Source organism: Eschrichtius robustus, chromosome 6 (genome assembly GCF_028021215.1).
Source record: "Eschrichtius robustus isolate mEscRob2 chromosome 6, mEscRob2.pri, whole genome shotgun sequence".
NCBI classification, from domain to species: domain Eukaryota; kingdom Metazoa; phylum Chordata; class Mammalia; order Artiodactyla; family Eschrichtiidae; genus Eschrichtius; species Eschrichtius robustus.
This window is the reverse complement of record NC_090829.1, coordinates 23,476,578-23,500,311: the sequence shown is the minus strand read 5'-3', so window position 1 is coordinate 23,500,311 and position 23,734 is coordinate 23,476,578. Positions and strand designations below refer to the sequence as shown.

At 41.9% G+C, this 23,734-nt stretch overlaps 1 protein-coding gene and 1 pseudogene across 10 annotated transcripts in view; one reads left to right on the top strand and one right to left on the bottom strand.

Moving 5' to 3' along the window:
- TFDP2 (transcription factor Dp-2) overlaps positions 1-22,894 on the top strand; it is a 173,404-nt gene extending 150,510 nt beyond the window's left edge. For 9 of the 10 annotated variants that reach the window (XM_068546025.1, XM_068546021.1, XM_068546022.1 and 6 more), the window contains 7 exons: positions 26-188; positions 6,374-6,520; positions 9,311-9,379; positions 13,770-13,921; positions 18,192-18,358; positions 22,377-22,482; positions 22,694-22,894. In XM_068546025.1, coding sequence (XP_068402126.1) covers positions 26-188; positions 6,374-6,520; positions 9,311-9,379; positions 13,770-13,921; positions 18,192-18,358; positions 22,377-22,482; positions 22,694-22,877 — 988 coding nt within the window. In that variant the 3' untranslated portion in view covers positions 22,878-22,894. The remainder of the gene's footprint in view (positions 1-25; positions 189-6,373; positions 6,521-9,310; positions 9,380-13,769; positions 13,922-18,191; positions 18,359-22,376; positions 22,483-22,693) is intronic. The other variant, XM_068546024.1, reaches the window with a different exon arrangement.
- LOC137766646 (protein FAM32A-like) lies at positions 2,840-3,548 on the bottom strand (annotated as a pseudogene).
- Positions 22,895-23,734: the final 840 nt, after the last annotated feature.

Genomic DNA, 23,734 nt, shown 5'->3' with positions numbered 1-23,734 from the left:
AGTATAATTTTTTTTTCTCTTTTAGCAAACGAAGCAAAAAAGGAGATAAAAATGGAAAGGGCTTGAGACATTTTTCAATGAAAGTGTGTGAGAAAGTTCAGCGGAAAGGTACAACATCATATAATGAAGTAGCTGATGAGCTGGTGTCCGAGTTCACCAATTCAAATAACCATTTGGCAGCTGATTCGGTAGGTAGATCATGCACTTGACATTGACTGTGTTGAGTGATGCAGCAGTGTACCTCTCTGGGTTGTCTGTGTCAATTCGGGGATTCAGACAAGCGAGGGAATCCCCAACTCCTCCTTTACTTGAGGGTTTCATATTGTCTGTTGGGGAATTTTGTTGTTTTGATTTTTTGTTGTTTTGTCTTAGAAAGAATTCTTTTACTAATTTATTTAAACATAAAGATGGACAAGTATTTTTTAAATGTCTTTGGGGGTTATTGAAGAAACATACTTTTTAAAAATATGCTTTTTATATTTGAATGACTTCAGATACATTTCTGAACCTTTTAGTGTTTCTTCTATGTCTAAGTCAATAAGAAAATTCTATCTCGTTTTTAATTGAAAAAATACTACATGAACATGTTTATAAAAACCCACTTGTACCGAAGAGTATGTAATAAAAAATATCTCTCTTCTACCACAGACCCTAATCTGCCTCCCCAAAGGCACTATTCACTATCACCAGATTCCTGAGTATCAGTCCAGACATTCTTTATGCATATATATAATAAAATTTATTTCTTTTATTATTGTAAACACAAATGTGATTATGCTTTTGTATGCTTCACTTTATTTTATTCATTTATTTTTTAAATTTATTTATTTTATTTATTTTTGGCTGCGTTGGGTCTTCGTTGCTGTGCGTGGGCTTTCTGTAGTTGTGAGCGGGAGCTACTCTTCGTTGCGGTGTGCGGGCTTCTCATTGTGGTGGCTTCTCTTGTTGTAGAGCATGGGCTCTAGACGCGTGGGCCTCAGTAGTTGTGGCACACGGGCTTAGTTGCTCCACGGCATGTGGGATCTTCCCAGACCAGGGCTCGAACCTGTGTCCCCTGCATTGGCAGGCGGATTCTTAACCACTGCGCCACCAGGAAAGCCTGCATGCTTCATTTTAAATTTTATTTTCTTAACGATATTTATCTTAGAGCCTCTTTTTTAGCACGTATAAATCATTCTCACTTTTTAAAAATGGAGATAAAATTACATGCAGGGAGGGAAATACACGTCTTAAGTGTACAATTAAATTATTTTTTCCTTATCTATTGTGGAACAATTTACATACAATAAGATGTATTCATTTCAAGTGTAAAATTCAGTGAGTTTTGACAGTTGTATGCACCTGTGTCATCACCACCATAATCAAGACACAAAACATTTACATCACTCCCAAAGGGTTCTTCCTGCCTTTGTCATCCATCCCTCCCTCGCCCTCTATCCCCAGGCAACTGCTGATACGCTTTTTATCATTATAAATCAGTTTGCATTTTATTTAGATGTAGTCATTCTATATGTATTCCACAACAATATTAAGTAACAGTAGTAACTGTAGTCATATTGAGTCTTTAACTCTTGACTTTAGTGGAAATATTTGTAGTTTTGAAACCTTAATTATGATAAAGGTTTTATTTTGAGATGATAGTAACCATAACTTAATTTGTTAATGAATGGTTATTTCTTTTTTCTTAATTAAAACAATTAGGGATGGATGCTGAATTTAATCAAATTCTGGATAGTTTCCTGAAATTTTAGGATTTTTACACTGGTTTTTTTTTTTTTTTTAAATTTTATTTATTTATTTATTTATGGCTGTGTGGGGTCTTCGTTTCTGCGTGAGGGCTTTCTCTAGTTGGGGCAAGCGGGGGCCACTCTTCATCGCGGTGCGCGGGCCTCTCACTGTCGCGGCCTCTCTTGTTGCGGAGCACAGGCTCCAGACGCGCAGGCTCAGTAATTGTGGCTCACGGGCCCAGTTGCTCCGCGGCATGTGGGATCTTCCCAGACCAGGGCTCGAACCCGTGTCCCCTGCATTGGCAGGCAGATTCTCAACCACTGCACCACCGGGGAAGCCCCTACACTGGTATTAATGAATGAGATTGGTGAGGGGGTTTTTTTACTTTTGTTTTTACCATCTCTGCTGTTTTTTTAATAACTTTTTTCCCTTTAGTCTGCAGTTCACATATGAGTCCCAGACTGGTTTCTCTTCTGGCTTTGTTATTCTTTCAGTGTCTTTGTCAACACAGACATTTCTCCCAGTAGCATATGCAGTTTGATCCTTATCCAGTGAGTACACATAGGCCTTCAAAGTTCCTGGTTCTTCAGCATCAGAACCTGGGTCCTCCTTTTTGACTGGACCCATGTCTGTCTGTGCTGGGACTCTGCCGCCTTGGTCCCATTACCCTTGAGGTGTCCTTAGGCCAGGAATGCCAAACACATTAATGTGTCAAGTCTGAATAAATACGGGAACTACTTCGATCTTAGTGTTGAGAGTAGGGAAGCAGACCGTGTCTGAGTTCTGTTACAAAGAATGCTGTGCTCGATTAGCAACGTCTGCCTTGGCAACACTCACTAGACATGTCGGGAATGGGGTATTGGGAGAAGAGGCTACGAGCTGGCCCAGATTCAGAAAGGGACAAGGGGTATATTCCATCCTCGCCTTAGGTGGTGGTTCTGCTGCCCAGGCTGCGTTGTCTCACTGGCCAGGTGGCTGGGGAGGCCGACTGAAGGCCACGAAGCTTCAAACAGCTTCCCCAGGCTCTTGGTGGAAGAGCAGAAGCCCCAAGCTAGAGGGAGCTTGGCAGGGCAGCCCAGGCAGGGCCCTAAAGGGGTGTACATGCTGCAGGCTACCCTGGCATTAGCTCCTTGTCCTCTGGAGTCAGCCTCATGCAGGCAAAGGCAGCTGGATGGCTGTCAAAGAGGTAGATGCAGCTCAGGGGTGAAAACACTTTTCCATGCCACTTACCCAGAAATAACCTTAATCTCTGGATAAACTTTCAAAAATTCCCAGTCCAAACTAAAATGGTTTACCTCCTATGTGCTACCAAGAAATCAAAATAGAATAAAAGGACAGTCTTACTTTAATCAAGTGCAGAATGAGGGCACACTGCTTTGAAAAGCACTGTCTCAGCAGAAGACACAAGGGTGTGTGTAAAAGAATGTTTCTGGAAAATACCAAAGGCACCAAACATAACCCCAACTTTGCCTTCTGCGTCCCTTCCATGCCACTCCATACCCTGGGGCAGGGAAGCCAGTTTGCCCAGCTGACTCTGGGCATTCGTAGTGCTCCATGAGCGTGTCCAGGTCTCTGTTGAGTCCTCTGCTCTCGGTTTGTGGGTTTTGGATGCTTTCTTCAGGATCCTCTCCATTTGCTGCATCTCCTCCAAGGCCACCTGGGCCGAGGTCCACTTTTCCAGGCCACACCTCTTCTCCTTGTCCTTTGTGCTCATTCCCGTCGCTTCCAGGCGTTTGGCCTTGTCTTTGCTCGGTCATGCTGAGCTCTGCGACGCCTTTCAGCTTCAAGGGCCGCTTTTGGACCTGCTCGCAGGCCTCCATGGCGCCCGTCTGCAGTTCGGTACCATCTTTGCAATTTTGATTAGTAGTGTTATGCTGGCTTTATAAAATGAATTTAGAGGTTTTCTCTTTCTCTTTACTCCATCACAGATTTAATGGCATTGGATGTCTAGTTCTGTTCCCTGAAATTTTATAGAAATAGGCCTGGTGATTTGGTGGGGGGTAGAGTTTAGATAGCTTTTTCCGTTTCTGTTTTGGTAATTAGTCTGTTTACAATTGCTTTCTCCATTAAGAGTCAGTTTATTATTTTATGTTTTCTTAGAATGTCCTCCATTTCATCCATGCTCTCAAAATTATTTGCAATTATATTTCCAGAATAAAAAAAAAAAAAAACATCTCTTAGATTTGTTTGTATCGACCTCCTGTTTTGCAGTTGATTTCTGTTTTTATCTGTATTTAATAGTCTGTTCTCTTTCCTGAAGTTACTTTTGTGATTTCTCTACCCTGCAGACTATGATGTATACTTTATTTACTTTTATTATCTTTGTTTAGTAATGAAAGTCTTTATGGCTGTGACTTTTCCATTTATTTATGTATGTATATATGTATGTATGTATGTATGTGGCTGCATTGGGTCTTAGTTGTGGCACGTGGGATCTTCATTGTGGCATGCGGGGTCTTTCATTGTGGTGCATGGGCTCTTCATTGTGGCATGCTGGCTTCTCTTCAGTTGTGGCACGCAGGCTCCAGAGTGCATGGGCTCAGTAGTTGCAGTGTACGGGCTTAGTTGCCCTGCGGCATGTGGGATCTTCGTTCCCTGACCAGGGATCGAACCCTGCATCCTCTGCATTGGAAGGCCGATTCTCAACCACTGGACCACCAGGGAAGTCCCACCTTTTCCTCTTGTGCATGGCTTTAGCCATATCCCATTGATTCCGACATGTTATTCTTTAGGTATTCTGTAACTTTGATTTTAATTTCCTCTTTGACCCAAGAATTGCATTAGAAAAGTTTCTTATCGTTCCAGGTGGTAGGAATTTTTGTTCATTGTCATGAATTTTTACCTTTATTACCTATGATCAGAAATTGTGAGTTGAACTTTTTCCTTTTCGGGGGGATTGCTTTGAGATTTTTCTTGTGAGCCATTATGCGGTGATTTCTTTTTCTTTTAATTTCCCTGGGCACTTGAAAAAAAAAGTATATCACATTCTGATTTTCAGTGAGCTTCAGAGTTCTCTAAACGGTCTCCCAGCCCCCGTGCGACCTGGCCCAGCATTACCTCTCATCTCCTACTATCCACTCCCTCAGTTCCTACACTCCAGCCACAGATTTCGTGGATATGCTCCTAATCAAGCCATTGCACTTGCTGTTTCCTTTGCCTGGAATTCTGTTTGCTGGGGATCCATATGGTTTCTCTCTCCTCTCCACCGAATCTTCACTCAGCTGTCACTACAATGAGGCATTTCTTCCTAGCACTTCTCTACATGTAACATACACACATTTTTACTAAATACCCACCCCACTCCCAAATATAAGCAAGGGTTGGGTTTTTTTCCTGTTTATTCACTGCTTTGTTGTTTTTTTCTGATAATTTGGAAGGTTTGTAGTCTGTAGTTCTTTAATTGTTTGTTTTTGTTGTTTTTTTTACAACTTTAAGTAACTTCAGTATTTTATTTCTTATCACCTGTAGACCAGTATCTGTTGATTATGGAGGGAAAAATAAATCAATATGCCTATTATTTATTCCCATCTCCCAGTTTTCCCCTCTACCACAGGATTCAGATTGAATATATTAGTGGCAGTTGTTAAAAGAATATTATTATTATTGTTGTTTTTATGACTTTAAATGAATATATTGTGCCAAAATTGGTACTTAGTTCATCCGCTTTGAATTCATGCCCCTTCCAATATCAAAGAGGAGGAAACCAGCAGACTTCCTTTGCTGCCTCCTTCTGATATTTGTTGTTGTATTATCATTATTTCTACAGTGTCAGGATTTCTAATATTTACATTCAGTCCTATAACTTAAATCTCCCATTTATTTAAGTTTAGTTCTATACTTAAATTGATTCAGTGCTCCACCATCCTTTATTTTCGTAGATTGATTGGCTTTGGTTCTTATGACCCACCTGGGCACAGTGAGATAAGGGGCTTTTCCACCATGTAAGTTAACACAGTTTCCTTCATTAAGAAAGTCTTGCTAACCTCCCCCCCACCCCGAAACAAAAAGTCAGCTGAACTAAACAGTGTGTGTAGTGATCTGTGTGATTATATTTTGGTGCAAGTTCACTATTTTCATTGTATATTAGTAATAGTTCGCAGGTCAGCACTAGTGCATGGACCACGTTTTGAGAAGCGCTGTTTACTAGCGCTTAAAACATGGGTCCTGGACTTTTCAAAGTCTGATATCCTCCTAGGCACTGCACGGCCTTAGCCACTTTAACTTCATTACGCCTTTCTCATATATGTACTATTATTGTCATGTATATTAGTTCTATATATATTCTAGACTCTACAAGATATTGTTTTATACAGCGAGTATTGAGATTTACCTTTTGAGTTGGTCTTCATTCCATCCTATATCTCCAAGCTCCCGTCTTAGATTATCTTTCTTTTACCTAAAGAAGGCCCTTTAGTATTGTCTAATTTAGACCTGTTGGTAACATAATCTTTATTTTTAAGATTGTTTTATGTTTTAGATTGCTTGAAAGTATCTAGTTCATCTTTACTTTTGAAGGATACTTTCACTGGGTGTACAGTTCTTTCAGGACTTTGAAGATATTATAATAATATTAATTAAATATTCTAATATCCTGTGACTGTATCTTAACCTTTAAAATTTATGACTCAATAAAAATATTTTTTAGCAGGCTTATGACCAGAAGAACATTAGGCGAAGAGTTTATGATGCTTTAAATGTGTTAATGGCAATGAACATAATTTCAAAGGAAAAAAAAGAAATCAAGTGGATCGGCTTGCCTACCAATTCTGCTCAGGAATGTCAAAACCTGGAGGTAAGTGAGGAAAGTCTGTTTCCAGATAGTAGTTTGCTTTCTTTTACATCAGAGACATTTTAATTTAGAAATATAATCACATAGTATTAAAATATTCCTAATTGTTTGTTCATGTATAGTATGCCTTTTTTTTAGCAGATTCTTCTATGTAGAATTTTAGAACTGGAAGGAGGTTTAGAGAAGTCTAGTCTGACTCATGTCCTGATGAAACCGAGGGACAGAGAAATTAAATGACTTGATTTTTACTGTTTTTTTGGAGATCTTTATTTTATTCTAATTTCATTCTGAGCACTCTACTAATAAATGTTTGGTGACTCGTGTGATAGAAATGCTCTCTTATTTGATGAAATGTTTGCTGTATCCATCCAAAAAAATGGATCAAGTTGGCTGTTTATTTCTTGTATTTAACCTTTGACTCTAGAATCAGGGGCAACAGAATGGTATGGTATTTCATTTGAATCCTTATTGGAATGTTCAGCTTACACGAATTTGTGGATGATATATGCCAAAACATTGTTTATTCTGTTGAGTTTAATCATTAGGCAAAATCTTTCCTAAGTGAGCATGTGTCCTGACATACTATTTCTAAATTGATTTGACATAATTTTACTGTCATGGCCATTGAAGGTAATAGACCAAGGCTGACTACAGCTTTAGAGGTGAATATGGTTGATTTCGTGTTTTTTTTAGTCCCTTTTTCCCTCCAGCAAATCAAAAAATTTTGGTATTATTACACTTGTGGATGGAGGGAGAAACCAGGCAGTCATCAGAAGTTCTAGAATAATGTTCTTCATGTGCTGCGGTGGATATGTCCTTTTTTCTCCTCCTGATAGAGTGAAATTTGAGGGTTATATTAATTACCAGTAATATTAAGCCGATAACAAAGACTCAGGAAGCAGTAATCTACTAGCATCTACCATGTGCTTAAACAAAGATTATACGAGACAAAATCTCTGACCCCAAGGAGCTTTCATACTAATTGAGGAGAACAGAAAGGTAAAAGGAGTTAACCAGAAATGTGATGACTCCTTCGAAAGGAGTATGTACAGATTCTCTGGAAAGGGAGATAAGGGAGGGCTTTACCAAGAAAAAGACATCCCTATGCTCAGTCCTCAGGGAGGAGTAGGAGTTTGCCAAGTGGTTTAGGGCAGGGAGGGCTCTCCAGGCAGAGGCACTGCCCGGGCTGAGGCAGGCTGAAGAGGGCATGCCGCAGTGGGTGTGGCCAGGGTACAGGCGAGGAGAGGGGGCATAGGTTTCTGAGTGCTAAAGCAGTAGGGACCTGATCCCATAAACAACCGAAGCTGCTGGAGAATGATAAGGAAGAGGGCTGAGGGCGTGTGTTCGAAAGGGTCACTCTACTAGTGGGTTGGAAGTCGAACTGACAGGAAGATGAGGAGGGAAAGTGAGGGTGGGTGGGTTGGAGCGGGGCTGAGCTCTGGCTGTGGCAGTGAGGCTGGAGAAGTGTTTTAGAGGCAGCATCAGTACAGCTTGGCCTGGCTGGGTGCAGAGCATGAGGGGCAGATGGGGGCTGCCCTGTCACAGCTTCAGACACAGGGGGAACCCCCTGCAGCATCTTTTCAAACGGGGGAGAGCACAGATTTTACAGTGGGTCTTCAGTGTTTTAGGATTCAAGTGTGGCAGTGGTTAGAAGGCACCATGAGAGAAACTCTCGGTGCGGACTAGATGGGGAGCAAACAAGAAAGACGCTGCTTAGTTCCCTGGCGGTCCAGTGGTCAGGACTCGGCGCTCTCACTGCTGTGGTCCCGGCTTCCATCCCTGGTTGGGGAACTAAGATCCTGCAAGCCACGCGGTGCAGCCAAAACAGACAAACAAACAAAACATATTTATGGGACTTCCCTGGTGGTCCAGTGGTTAAGACTCCGCGCTTCTGGTTGGGGAACTAAGATCCTGCATGCCACAAGGCGTGGCCCCCCCCAAAAAAAGAAAAAGAAATACGCTGCTGGAGTAGATAAGAAAAATGTCTTTATTAGATGTCGTTGGCTTTTGCCCAAAGACACAGTGAGGAATTCATCTACGGGAAATTCAGACCCCAATATATGTTTTCTAGGTAGCTGTGAGCGTGAGGAAAATAATAGTTGTTTGAAGCTGGGAAATTTGTCCCATAAGCATGTTTCTTACAACAAGTAGGGATTTCTTATTGAATATGTAGCCTCTCTGTATTAGCAGCTGTGCCCGTTTAAAAGGCAGTTAAACGGAGATCTTAAATGAGATCTTACCTCATTCTTGGCGGTTCATAGAGCAAAGGAATTAATAATAGGGTCTCTGAAACCAGGTGGCTTAGGTTCAAATCCTGACTCTTGCCACTCACCAGCTGTGTGACCTTGGGCAGTTACTTAACCCTCTCTGTGCCTCCATTTCCTTACTGCAGAAGGGGTAACAGCAGTACTTACCTCTAGGGTTTTGTGAAGACGAATTAAGAGAACACGTGTCCAGGGCTCAGCGGAGTGCTGGCAAGTAGAGTAGGTATTCACCGCGTGTTAGCTGTTACTCTGATTAGCACTTCTGTAATAAATAGCAACAGGTACTGCAGAGCAAGTGTTCACTAAGGGGATGGTTGTCATTATGATGGCAGTTGCCACAGTTCTGCTGTCTTGCCTACTTGCTCACCCAACCCCAGAAAGTGTGATTTGCCTTTATTGATGTTCGTAGTTAAAACGGGTTGAGTGTCTCTAAGGAAAATTCTTGATATCTCAGAACTGGGACCTGAAAAGTGAGCAGTACTTTCTACTCTGTATATGTTCATGCTATTTTGTAACCTGTGTTTTAAAGATAGAGAAGCAGAGGCGGATAGAACGGATAAAGCAGAAGCGGGCCCAGCTTCAGGAACTTCTCCTGCAGGTAAAGAAGCGGGGATGTGTTTCATTACCTTCTCTACCTGTATTCTGCCTCTCCCCTTACTTGCTTTGAGTCGGCGTTTTCTGCTTTGGGTGCCTTTGAGTATCTGGTGGGGCTGTGCTAGGGCAGCCTCTGCCACGCCCGAGCTCATCACCGTGCTCACGACCTGCCTGCCCCATCTCTCGCCGACATCAGGGGGCCTCACAGCAGCTCTAACGTGGAACATATTATGCAACAGTTTACTTTTGACTCTTAGCCTTACTCTGAACAGAAATTATTTTAGCCCTTATTTGGAACATCAAGGAGTTAGGCTAGTTAAATTTTAGGCGCTTTGAGTAAAATAATCTCATCCACCTGTAATACTTATTATCTGTAAGTGACATTATAACATAATAAGCTTTGTAGAAATACCAAAACTTAAAATGCATTTCTGTTTAGGAAAATTAAATTTTATAGTGTAATAAGGATCCCTGTATTTATGCTTTTTTTTGATAACTGTCTAGAATCTGGGTAATTAAAAAAAAATATCGTAGAGGCCTTGTATAAAATCATGTGAGGTAAAATCACAGGGTAGATGGACCTTTTTTTTCCTATTTTTGGTAATTGCAGTTGGTGTAAAAATTCACTTTGAGCAGTACAGAGAGTCATTTTCAGTCCAATCAGAAAGACTTTGTAAAATGAGCCAGCAAGTCTTTATACTTTTGTTTTTAATCAGCAAATTATCCTTATATGAAAAGCTTTCAACCAATCATGAAATCCATGTGGATTTGAACAACCATAGGTCCTATTTCATTTTGGGTGTAATCTACTTTTCAGAAACAAAGGAAGCAATAAATTACCAAATAATTGCAACATTTTTTTTTTTTTCCCCCTAAAATACTCACTTTGTCTCATGGACAGAATGGGTTAAGTATTCCTACACGTTCCAGATTTTTGTTTTTCACTTTCTAGACGTGTATTTCTTTTTCTTTGTTCGTTTGTTTTTCACATTTACGTGCACATCAGAGAGGAAGGAGAAGACCTCGAGCCCTTCCACAGCTGCGTGTGGTCTGGGGAGGAAGGAGGGGAGGAAGCGGGGCAGGGGAGCACCAGCAGACGGAACAGAGGCTCCCCCAGCACAGGCAGCCCCGCCATGATGTTCCCTCCTCACTAGGCACCGCCTTCTGGCTGCTCTGCGTCTGCATCTCGCGCTGGCCCCTGTGGGAACTACCTCTGGAGCAGGCGTCTTCTGTACTTTTCATACTGGATTTCCAAAGTAGGCTTTGTTGGAAGAGAGCATTCTGCAGCTTAAAAGAAAAACAAAACTTGAAAGCTGACAGTTTCTTCCTGTGCTGCCCCCCGTACAGCTCTGCCTGCTGAGAGACCTGGCCTGCCTCGCCGTCACCTTCCCCGGCTGCCCCTCTGTCGTCCCTGTCCCCGCAGTGTCTGCAGTATTTCCCTCCCAACTCACAGGCCCTAAAACCCTGTGCTAGGCCTTCCTCACATTTCCTCAAAACCCTCATGGAACATTTTGGAGCTTGATTTTTGGCATATGTTATTATAAAAACCTGTTTACCAGTATGCCTGTAATTACCTGTTTATCAGAAAGACTTGCGCTGGGCAAAATCGCCCTCATGTATGTGGGGCTTTCCCATCCCTAGATGGCCAGCACAGAGGGTGGACTGGAATATTTTTTCCCCTGTTTATCTTTATACAATGAACATTGCTTTTTTTTAATTTTTAAAGTCCTAAGTTTCTTTTTTCTCTACTGTCTCTCAAAGTAAATGTTTATGGAAGATTTCAACCCAGGCATAACCTAGCTGTCAACATTTATAAAAGCAAGTCTCTCAACATTAAAATGAAACCCCAAGAATAACTTCTAATCTTCTGGTAGACATATAGCTTATTTCTTCCTCGTAAAATTAAGCAAGTTGTCCCTAAACAAGAAAAATTTGCCTCGCTGTGGCTAAGCTAGCTTAATTTTTTTTAACAAGTTAAGGTCACAGCTACTGACATCAACATGACCCAGGTCACTTTTACTTACATGGCACCACTTCTCTTTCATCCTTGGTGATGTGGGAGAGGAATGGTGTGAGTAGATTCTGCCTACAGATAATCTAGATGCCCTACTTCTGTCTGTATCATTGTCCCTTCCAGCCAGTAAATCTTTTCCAGAGCTACTAATGCAGGGCAAAATGAATGTCTGAATACACCTGAAGCTCCTTAGCCTCTGAAATGTCAATGAGCCTGGAAAAGAACAAAAGGCTGAAGGAAATCAATCAAAGGGCAACAAATAAGGAAATCAGTTTAAAACAAATGGGAAATGATTTTTCTTTTTACTATCCAAATAACATTACATATGTATTCACAGTGCTTTGCACAAGAAAAATCTTTGATGCTATTAAATGTACACAGTATTTAACAATGAATCATACATATATAAGAACTTTTACTTACCGCTGTTTATATTCCCCCCTCTACCGAGGCCCTCCCATGGCACTAGGACCACAAAGCTAGGAAGAGTATGGGGGTGTCTCCGAGATGCTTTTTCTAGAAGAGTAAGGAAGCTAGGCAGAAGTATTCAAACATATAATTCTTTTTCCCAGTGTTACAGTTTCAGCATATTTTTCCTCTATTAAGTGAACTAAGCATTGAATATAAAATAGCCTTAGTTTGTTAGCAGCAGAAAAGAACAAATTAATAAGTATGACTTAAGTAATGTTTGGTAATGAATGGTGTTGACAGTGATGGTTCTGGACACACTGTCAGGGCTAGAATAAATTGGTTTCCCTTCTGTTTTGTGCATTTTAAAAGAGTAAATATTTACTTTCTAGGGAGATAGCACCCAGCCATTTTAAGATGACAGTAATTTTAATCAAGCTTCAGTTAAGGCCCAGGACCTAAAATAAACACTCGTAGGGTAAGGTTGCTAAAACATAGAAAATAATTTAAATGCATCACTACTGGGTGAGAAGAGGGAACACGCTGATGGAAGGGTTGAAAGGCTGTGACTTCAGGAGCTTTTTAAACCAGTATCTGTTCCACAAGCAGATGAAAGACTTCGGCTGCGTAAGGTCTTTCTAGCTGTGGAATTCTGAGATACATTTGCCTTATTTAAAGGGGGGTGGGGGGGGGCTTCCCTGGTGGTGCAGTGGTTGAGAATCCGCCTGCCAGTGCAAGGGACACGGGTCCGATCCCTGGTCCGGGAAGATCCCACATGCCGCGGAGCAACTAAGCCCGTGCACCACAACTACTGAGCCCGTGCGCAGCAACGAAGACCCAACAAAGCCAAAACTAAATAAAATAAAACTTTTTAATAAATAAAATAAAAGGGGGTGGCAGGGTCTCTTTCTTTGACTTTTTTTTTTTAAATTTTATTTATTTATTTATTTATGGTTGTGTTGGGTCTTCGTTTCTGTGCGAGGGCTTTCTCTAGTTGCGGCGAGCAGGGACCACTCTTCATCGCGGTGCGCGGGCCTCTCACTATTGCGGCCTCTCTTGTTGCGGAGCACAGGCTCCAGACGCGCAGGCTCAGTAATTGTGGCTCGCGGGCCTAGTCGCTCCGCGGCATGTGGGATCTTCCCAGACCAGGGCTCGAACCCGTGTGCCCTGCATTGGCAGGCAGATTCTCAACCACTGCGCCACCAGGGAAGCCCCTCTTTGACTTTTGATTAATGGTTATAACTAAAAGTAGCAGCAAGATTCATTGTAAAGATTCAGGCCTTATATACCTTATAATCAATGCTAAGCCTCAGTTCCCTCATCTGGAAGATATCAGGTGGGGAGGGACTTGGACCAGATTCCAAACTGTGCCCTAAAGATGCTTAGAAGTTCTGGGAAGGAACCTAAGCGGTGAATGAGGGCAGAGCTGGCCGGGCTCAGGACTCAGCCCCAGTGCAGCCAACCAGAGCAAGGATGCTTTCATCTGTTTTATGAACAGTGGATGTCCCAGAAGATTTCATTTGAAGAAAGCGTTCTGTGGCTTTATAAATTTTGCATATTTCTGGGCTAGACAATCTAAGGGGCGTATTTAACCCTAAACTCTCAGGAGTCTGTGTTAGATAAACAGAAAACAAGTCCTTTCGCTGTATCACTCTTAAGAAGAGTTGCAGGTGCCACGGGCTCTCCCAGATTTGTAAGATCCTGTTTCTATGTTTGATGGAAACTATGGGCCCCATTTTTTGTATTAGGATATGTTTGACACCATTTAAATGTATACTTTTTTCTCTCGAAATACATTTATTGAGTTGGATCATTCTAATCTTTTTTCTTAAATGTTTAATTAACTCGTAGGTGAAGGGCCTCTTTAAATGCTCTGATTTTAAACTATATTTTAAATGTATTTAATTCATTTAGTTCCAACTCACTTATCCACGTTAAATAACTATATGTGTAATTTTGTTGATCATTACAGCAAATCGCTTTCAAAAACCTGGTACAGAGAAATCGGCAAAACGAACAGCAGAACCAGGGCCCTCCAGCTCTGAACTCCACCATTCAGCTGCCATTTATAATCATCAATACAAGCAGAAAAACAGTCATAGACTGCAGCATCTCCAGTGACAAGTAAGTGGAGAACCAGCAGCAGAGGGCCGGGCTGACCTTCTGTTAACCTGATTCCTATCATTTGCAAAATAAAGAGGGTTGTACCCATTATCTGAGCCCACCAAGGCTAACTTCCCTGGGGCTCATGCAACAGCTTTTCAGACGTGGAGTGCTGTCCTCTAGTAGCGCTTGCTTCCTCATTCACCCTCCGCAGCCCCCTCTCTTGAGCCTGGCACTGTGCTGCCAGTGCTACAGGCATACTGGTGCCCAAGCCAGGATGTGCATGTATGTACACGTATGTGGTGTAAGTCTGGGCAAGTCACTGCAGTAAAGTAGAGCATCACTGGGGTCTGGGACAAGGTAGGTTCACTAGTGATTACTGTCATCATTTATGGTGGAAATAGTTGAGATCAACCTGTGGCACTAAAGCAGTTGTTTCTTTTGCTATATCATATTTGAGTGTGCTTCTGTTCATAATGAATGAATAGACATGAAAGTGCTAGATGCATTCTCTGCTTGCTTGCTTTCCTATTATCTTATAACTTGAAGTTTGTACTTTTTATGACCTTCATTCATTTTACAAACCCCCAACCTCTGGCAACCACCAGTCTGTTCTCTGCATCTATAAGTTCGGTTTTTAAGATACACATATAAGGTCTATCATCCATGTTATTGCAAATGGCAGAATTTCCTTCTTTTTTTATGGCTGAATATTCCATTTTCTAAGTACACCACATTTTCTTTATCCACCCATCTGATGAGGTTGTTTCCATGCCTCGGCTATTATAAATCATGCTGCAATCCATGAACATGGGAGTACAGATATCTTTTCAGGATAGTTACTTCATTTCCTTTAGACGTATACCCAGAAGTGGGATTGCTGGATCATATGATAGTTCTTTTTTTAATTTTTTGAGAAACCTCCATACTGTTTTCCAGTGGCTGCACCAGTTTACATTCCCACCAGCATGCTTTTCATTTTAACTAAGATTGATGGCAATATTTATCATAGTAAGTGAGAAATAGCAGTTTTCAAAATACAGAATTTATTTGTAACTTATTTTACCCTTCATGGAAACAGTAGTGGTCTTCAGGCTGTGACCAGTATCGAGGTCGTTAAGGGCATAGGGTACAGAGTGAGGCAGACACAAGTGTGGGTTGTGGCTCCCCCACTTAACTGCTTCAAAGCTCTGTGTCCAAAGAACAAATGGGGATGATACCAGGGCCTCTGTCACTTCCTTAGCCTTGTTGTGAGGATGAAATAATATTATGCCTCTAAGAGGTCTGACTCATGGAAAGTGCTTTGTAAATATTAACTACTTTTCCAAGGAGTCAGCATATAACTTATCATCCAAATTGGGACACGTTTGAGAGCAAAAGAGGGCTCAGTAACCACATCGGTGCCAGAGGCATAGCCTAGGACTGTCCTGGGGACTGGAACTTCTAGTCTCTTAGAGCTACTGCATCACCGTGGGGCTTTACCATTCCTGGTTTTTCCCACTCTTTTCTCTGGCAGTGTTGCTTCCCTGTCTTGATTGCATACAGAGATTATGGGTCACTTAAATAAGAAGGAACCAAAAAAAAGAAGAAAAAGAAGAGTAAGAGAAACAACAGGGATTTCTAGAGTATTTGGTAATTAAGGCTATAGACACAAGTAGAAATAGTAGGGACCGTGCGGGCTGTGACGTCAGAAGATGCATTTTGCAATCTTTCCTCTAGTTGTATAGTTTCTTAACTTCCCTGAGATCTCATTTCTTCCTCTGTAAAAACAAGAATTAAAGTATTTAACTTGCTGGTTTACAGACGTTAAATTCATAAAGGACCAGCCCAAGTGGTAGATGTATTATTATTCACACACTTAAAATTCTTTACAGAAACACGTGTCTGCAAGGACTTGTCACATATTCTCATAAATCTGAGAATTATAGAGAATGGTTAACATATTTTCGGGAAAAACAGACTGTTAGAATTCTAGTTATTCTCTCTAGTTAGTCTCTTGTTTAGTGGGAAATCATTAAAATTCTCTTCTTTGGTTAATCTTTGAGGTCTAAAAGAGTAGCAGGAAAGCGTGGGGACCAGAGACCTAAGGGAATTACGGATTCTTGTCCTTCCTGGGTGGTTACTGACTCGTGCCCTTTCCTCGCCCTCCCCTGAGTGGAGGGAAGGAGGCTCTGAGCTGCTTGTAGGAGCTTGTTATTCAAGGCCGGGTGCGAAAGCCTGGTCTTACAGTTACTTTGGTGATGCAATCCTTTCCCCTTAGCCAGGAGGCTTTCCCACAATGACGATTACATTTAGGAAACCTTCAGCTTTTAACGTATGCCTGAAGTCACCCCTGGGGCAGGCATCCACTCCAGGTTTTGTGTGGTTTCTTTTTTCTCTGAATTTCTGTTAATGTACTTATTTAAATTCATATACTTCAAATTACTTAAGTGTGGCATTTTGCTTTAAGTTTTAAATTTTGCCCTTAAGATCTAGCATAAAAAGTTTTACCCTTACGTGACTTTAATAGAATTTCATGACAACGTAAGCCCACCCTTGTCCCAGAACTTTGCCTGCACTCTGTCCCAGAGGGGCTGAGGCTCTGGGTGATGGTGCCCCAGGGCATAGCCTGGGAGTCAGATGGACTGTTTCTTCTTACGGTCACCTCTTTATTGAAAGCCTGTGCCAGGCAGCTGGGCATCCTGATTTGGTACTTTACAGAAACGTTCGGAAACGTGCTATGTGTTATATATGACACTTTTTTCTTGTGGCGTTTTTACTCCTTAGGCCCTCAAGACAGGATTTGGGGGTTGGTTAGTTTGTGAAAAGTCTTCCGTTTTCTGCTCATCTAAGGTATGGTGTAGCTAACAACACTTGACTCATGAAAATGAAGTAAGCATCCAACATGCTTTTTCCTCAACCCTAGTTAGGCCAACTCATAGTAGGAACGTTAGATATTAAATTGGAAAGGCTTTCTTTGCGTTTTTTTTTTTTAATGACTGCTTTGCTTGCTTTATTTGTTTTTATTGAAGTATAGTTGACATACAATATTATGTTAGTTTCAGGTGTACAACATAGGGATTTGACATTTGCATGCATTGCAAAATGATCACCGTAATAAGTCTAGTAACCATCTTTCCCTGTACAAACTTATTACGATATTATTGACCATATTCCTTATGCTATATATTATATCCCCATGGCTTACTTTATAACTGGAGGTTTGTACCTTTTAATCCCCTTCACTTATTTCACCCACCACCTTCAGCCCCTCCCGTCCGGCAACCGACCACCCATTTGTTCTCTGTGAATCTATTTTTATTTGTTTCATTTTTTTAGGTTCCACATATAAGTGAGATCATATGATATTTGTCTTTCTCTGCCTGGCTTATTTCATTTAGCATAATACCCTCTAGATCTATCCATGTTGTCGCAAACGGCAAGTTTTTTGTTTTGTTTTTTTTATGGATGACTAGTAATATTCCACTGTGTTTTTGTATGTGTGTGTGTGTACATACCACATCTTTATTCGTTCATCTATTGATGGACACTTCAGTTGCTTCCATATCATGGCTATTGTAAATAATGCTTCAGTGAACATTGGGTGTGCACTTTATCTTTTTGAATTAGTGTTTTTGTTTTCTTCAGGTAAATACCTAGAAGTGGAATTGCTGGATTGTACGGTAGTCTATTTTTAATTTTTTGAGGAAACCTCCATACTATTTTCCATAGTGGCTGCACCAATTTACACTCCCAGCAACAGTGCACAAGGGCTCCCTTTTCTCCACACCCTCTCCAGCATTTGTTATTTGTTGTCTTTTTGATGATAGCCATTCTGACAGGTGTGAGGTGATATCTTATTGTGGTTTTGATTTGCATTTCCCTGATGATTAGCGATGTTGAGCATCTTTTCATGTGTCTTTTGTTCACCTGTATATCTACTTTGGAAAAATGCCTACATGGAAAGGCTTCCTTAATATTTTATCTTTTGTGACAGAGTTATAGACAGCTTTGAAAAGTATTAGATTTAGACCAAAATTTCTGTCTCCGGTCTGCCACAGCTTAATGAGGGCTGAAATGTATGGACTCCTGTTGTCTGTCACAGGAAGGGTGTTTTAATTGGCAAGTGGTTTATGTGAGATGTCATTCTTCTGAACCCAGCAGAATGACTCATTGCCCTAAACGGCAACAATTTCTAGTACTGTAGCTGAGCTTAGGTCCTCATTCTTTTATTGAATATGCAGAGTACAAAACTATTCAGACCTCCACAATACCGCAGAAAACCCAACACTAACTTTGTTTCCTGATGCAGGTTTGAATACCTTTTTAATTTTGACAACACCTTTGAGATTCATGATGACATAGAAGTGCTGAAGCGGATGGGAATGTCCTTTGGCCTGGAGTCAGGCAAATGCTCCTTGGAGGATCTGAAACTTGCTAAATCACTGGTGCCAAAGGCTTTAGAAGGTTATATCACAGGTATGTTAACTCATGCTTTTTCAGTGTTGTCCTTGATTAAATGTCAGACCCTAACTTGCTAAAACCTTTCTCATAGAAAATTAAAGCCCACTGTATGCCTGTCCTCAATTCTGTGCCCTTCCCTACCCCCAAAATGTAACCTCTCTCTTGAATTTCTTGTTTATCACTACTTGCTTTTCTTTAGAGACACAAACACAAACAAATATAGTAAGCTGGAAACAATTTATTAGTTTTGCCTAATTCTCACCTTTACATAAAATAGAATCATAGTGATATATTCTTTTGTGATTTGACTTTTTTCACTCAACATCATGTTCTTTAGATTTGTCCACATGATTTCATATAGCTGTAATTGATGCACTTTTACATAGAATTCTAGTATGCGTAGAATTCTAATACGCGGGTAAAGCACAATTTATTTGTTCATTTTACTGATCATAAACCTTTAGTTTTGCTTCCAGTCTCTTGATGTTTAAACCGTGCTGTTTCGAACATTCCCGTAACTGTATCCTGGTGACCGTGTGCAAGTGTATAGAGTGAGATTGCTGGGTCAGAGTCGGGTGCATCTTCATCGTTACCAGATGATGCCTCAGCTTTCCAATTTGATTTTGCCAAGTTACACTCTCACCTGCAGAGTGAGTTTTATCTTCCCAAGCAGGTGGATGCAAAATGGTGTCGTAATTTTTTAAAATTGAGATTTAATTCACGTACCATAAAATGCACCATTTTTAAAAAAAAATTTATTTATTTTTGGTTGCACTGGGTCTTTGGTGCTGCGCGCGGGCTTTCTCTAGTTGCGGCGAGCAGGGCTACTCTTCGTTGCGGTGTGTGGACTTCTCATTGCGGTGGCTTCTCTTGTTGCGGAGCACGAGCTCCAGGCACGTGGGCTCAGTAGTCGTGGCTCACAGGCTCAATGGTTGTGGTGCGCAGGCTTAGTTGCTCCGTGGCATGCGGTATCTTCCCAGACCAGGGCTTGAACCCGTGTCCCCTGCATTGGCAGGCGGATTCTTAACCACTGCGCCACCAGGGAAGCCCAGAATACACCATTTTAAAGTGTACAATTCAGTGGTTTTAAGTATATTCACAGGGTTATGCAGTCATCACCAACCGTTATCTCATTCTAAAACGTCTTATCACCCCAAAAAGAAACCCCACATACACTAGCAGTCACCCTTTAGTCCTCCTTTCCTCCCGGCTCCTGGCAACCACTAATCTATTTCCTGTCACTGTGGATTTGTCCATTCTGGACCTTTCATATAAATGGAATCATATAATATGTAGCCTTGGTGACTGACTTCTTTTATTAGCGTAATGTTTTCAAGATTCATCCATCCTGCTTCATCCCTTTTTATTGCCGTTTTGTGGATATACCACATTTTTAAAATCCATTTGTTAATTGGAGGACACTGGGGTTGTTTTCAGTTTTTAGCTATTATGAATGATGTTGCTATAAACATTCTTGTACTTTTTTTTATGAACATAAGCTCTTGGTTCTGTTGGGTGTATACCAAGCAGTGGAATTGCTGGGTCATATGATAACTGTATTTAATATTCTGAGGAACTGCCAAACTATTTTCCAAAGCAGTAGTACTGTTTTACAATCCTACCAGCAATGTACCAGGGTTCTGATTTCTCCATATCCTTCTCAACACTTGTTCATCTTTTTTATTGCAACCGTCTTGGTGGATGTGAAGTGGTGTTTCACTGTGGTTTCAATTTGCATTTCCCTAATGACTAATGATGGTGAGCATCTTTTCATGTGTTTACTGGCGATTTGTATATCTTCCTCGTAGAAATGTCTATTCAGATCCTTTGCCCATTTTTAAATTGGGGTGTTTTATTTTAAGAGTGTAGTGAGTATACTTGAAAATGGAAACACTATGTTTTGCATGTTCTAAAATTCAGATTTTCACTAATTCAGAAATCTTGTTTATGATTGTCCTAGGTCCTAAGACTGTGGTATGTTCTGCACATATAATTTGGATGTTTGGACAAAAGCATTCTTTTGCCTTTGCTTTTGCCAGTTTCCTTCATTTATAAGCATTACTACCTAGAACTAATATTAAAATGCCTTTAAAACATGATGAGAAATTCTAAAGTATATTAAGTCAAATATAAGCAAAGAGGTAGTTTTTATTTTGTTTTATGGTTTTGGCCCTTTAGTCACAGCACAAGAGTCTGTTGATTGAGATTTGGTTTCTGTTGGATTTAGTTCTTAAATTCGCACCACCTGCCTCCTGCAAATGTGACCCCCTCTTCTTGCCCCTCAGCGACCCAGCCCGCCATCCTCACCCCGACCCGCTCCGTTCTCCCCTCGCTCCCCCCAGAGAAGGACCTCCTGTTTTATTAGCAGCTCAGGCATCCTAGCCGTCCAGCAGGGTCTGCATAAAGCTCTTACTCCATAAATCACCAGGACTTTATTTTAGCTCATTCTCAGTGAAAAGACTCAGGGCGCTTAGGCGGGCTCTGTGGCTTTGATCTCTTCGTGGCCTTGTTTGCAGACTGGGATGCAGACTTTCTGGTTAGTTCAGAAGCAGAAGCGTGTGCCTTCTGTATGTGGAGGGACAGGGTAGCTCTTGAGCGTTGTGAGAACCGTTGTTTGGGTGCTAGGAAGGAAAGAAACGTTGGCTTTTCAGAGCCATTGTGAAAAGAAAATGTGTTCTGGCAGAAGGTTTCCATACATACTAATTAATAACACTTAGCACAGGATTCTGGCTTTAATTTCATTATGTACGGACTTGTTCTTATTGGATGCGTTTAAAGTCTACTCTTCTTCTTAGAATTGAAGGGTTTTTGTTGGGTTTTTTTTTTTCCCACAGCTGCCTTAGTTCGCCTGTGAAGAAAAGATCCACAAGGCCATTTTAAGATGAATGTAGTCATTTAGTTCACTTTTTTCCTACGTGGGAAGCCTCTCACTTGGTCAGGTAGCGCCAGGATAGTGGAGTTTCCAATCCCAGTACACAGTTTCTTTTCCTTTTTGCACAGTGATTATAAAACTATTTTGATTAAATATAATAAAAGCTCATTTGGCAAATTACACTTTCTCGGCATACACTTGGTCTTACCTCACAACATAAGTCAAATAAGATTCTTTTTCAGGAATGCATTTCTGCTGTACCTACCACCTGTGTTGTAAACTCACTGTTGAAAGAGATGATACTCCTTCATGCAGTGACACTTAGATCTTAGATGTTCCAGTCACTGCCTTCTCTGAGCTAACATTCTAGATAAGGAGACAAGGGTTAAACAAGTCGAAGTACAATAAGAATTGGTCAAGGTTGTGATAGGAGAACTATGGTAAATGCATAGAAAATGAGATTGCAAGGACGTAGCCAAAATATTTCATACAGACTAAAACAGCAACGCCTGTCTCGCCCTCAGGAAAAACGCGACTGTGCATGGCCTTTTAAAATAAGGTCTAGTTCAAGTTATAAAGCAGAGGGTACCAGGAAGAAGACTAGACCTCTGGTGCGTACCAGGAAGAAGACTAGACCTCTGGTGCCTAATAGCACTGAGTTCACCAGTGGGCACGAAAAGACGGCGTGCTGGGGGGCTTTGGCAAAAATGTGTCTGTGCTTCTAGCCCAAGATACTCTGACTTGACTTTGTCTCCACCCACTCGTGCTCGGCTCGTTAACACCCCGGCCAGAGGCTTTTGTGCTGAGTCCGGCGGGTGTCCAGGAGTCGTACAGCTCTCTGTACTGCGTGAGCTGCCCTCTCGAGGGCTTCTGTAAGAAAAAAGAACGAAGAGAGTCTGTGATTGGTTTAATTTGAATTCTTTCCTGCTGTAGTCTGCCTTCCTGTATTTCCCTCCGCCCCCCCCCCCCCCCCCGCGCTTATGTTCTAGAAATTTCTTTTTTCCAAGCTGAAGAAACCGGGGTTCTTCCCAGGGCAGGAGACTCGTCCGGCTGTAATTTAGAACAGGCCGATGGCCTTACTTGTCTGTGTTTTCTTCATGCCATAACAAAAGCAGCCACGGAACTTACAGAGCTGCCATCTGTTTTTGGTTTTCCCTGTAGATATCTCCACAGGACCATCGTGGTTAAATCAGGGACTGCTTTTGAACTCTACCCAGTCAGTTTCAAACTTAGACCTGACCACTGGTGCCACCTTGTCCCAATCAAGGTACGTATTTTTTCAGGGTTAGAAGGGCGAGCCGCGAAGCCCTGACCCTCCCTGGAGGGGAGAGCCAGCGCGCTGCGCCGGCCGGGTCCCAAGCGGCTCCGGCAGAGCTCGCCCGCGGCTCCCCGCTTCCCCGGCTTCTTTTCCCTGTGTTTTCCAAAACTTAAAACATCTACCACGTTAATGAGCCTGTGTGTTTTCAATTGTTTGCTAGTGTAAACCAAGGGTTGTGCTTGGATGCTGAAGTGGCCTTAGCAACGGGGCGGTTCCTTGCCCCAGACAGTCACCAGTCCGGCAGTGCGGCCTCTCACTGCTCTGAGTCCCGAGGCGAGACCCCCTGTTCCTTCAACGACGAAGACGAGGAAGAGGACGAGGAGGATTCCTCCTCCCCAGAATAAAGACAGGCGCAAACCCACGTTCTACTTTTTGATGCTCATGTGTGTTTTTAGTGTGAGCTCTTGTGTTTGAAACGATTGCTTCGGTCTTTGCCTTTGTTTGCACTGTGTGTTCAGTGAAAACTAGGGAAACACAATAAGCAAATTACCTGAAGGCTGAGAGGATTGAGATGAAAGTTAACGTAGTGTGAATGAAAACTCTGAACGACAGAGCGGTAGATCACATGGCAAACAAAGCATGTACTCGGAGGTGGCGGAGGGGATAGTCCCTGAACTGACAGCACGAACGCAGCGCATTTATCTTCCGTGAGGCGGGGCGCCGCGGCCCCCAAACCCACGCAGCCCTCCTTGTTGCCGAGGTGGCTCCATGAACAGTCCCCGACGGCCGTGTGCCCCACGCCCCGCTCCCTGCTCTGGGCTGCCTTTCACGAGGCGGAGCTGAACACGAGAGGTTCCCGGTGGGAGGAGCTGTACAGCGAGGGATGGAGACCCTCGTGGCCCAGGGAGCGCAGATTGAACCGCTGAACTAGGTGCAAGTCTAGTCGAGGTGCTTTACGCATCAGCTGCCTTAGACGGCTTCTAGAAAGGAGCGAACGCTAATTCTTGAGTACTTAAGTGACATTTAGAATAATTTATAGTCAAACTGAAATGATCACTATTAGCCAATGCATTGGTGCATAGAATTTTCTAGGGCTACTTCTGGAAGCCAAAATAGAATAGCATTTCCACGTGCATTAAATACTTTGCCAGCACTGCCTTTCGCCAGCAACCTAAATCTGGAGTTTTACAAGAGAAGGAAATTGTCTCTATCGTTTTAATCAGAGCTATGCATTTCATACAGCTTTTTCACCTAGAAAAAA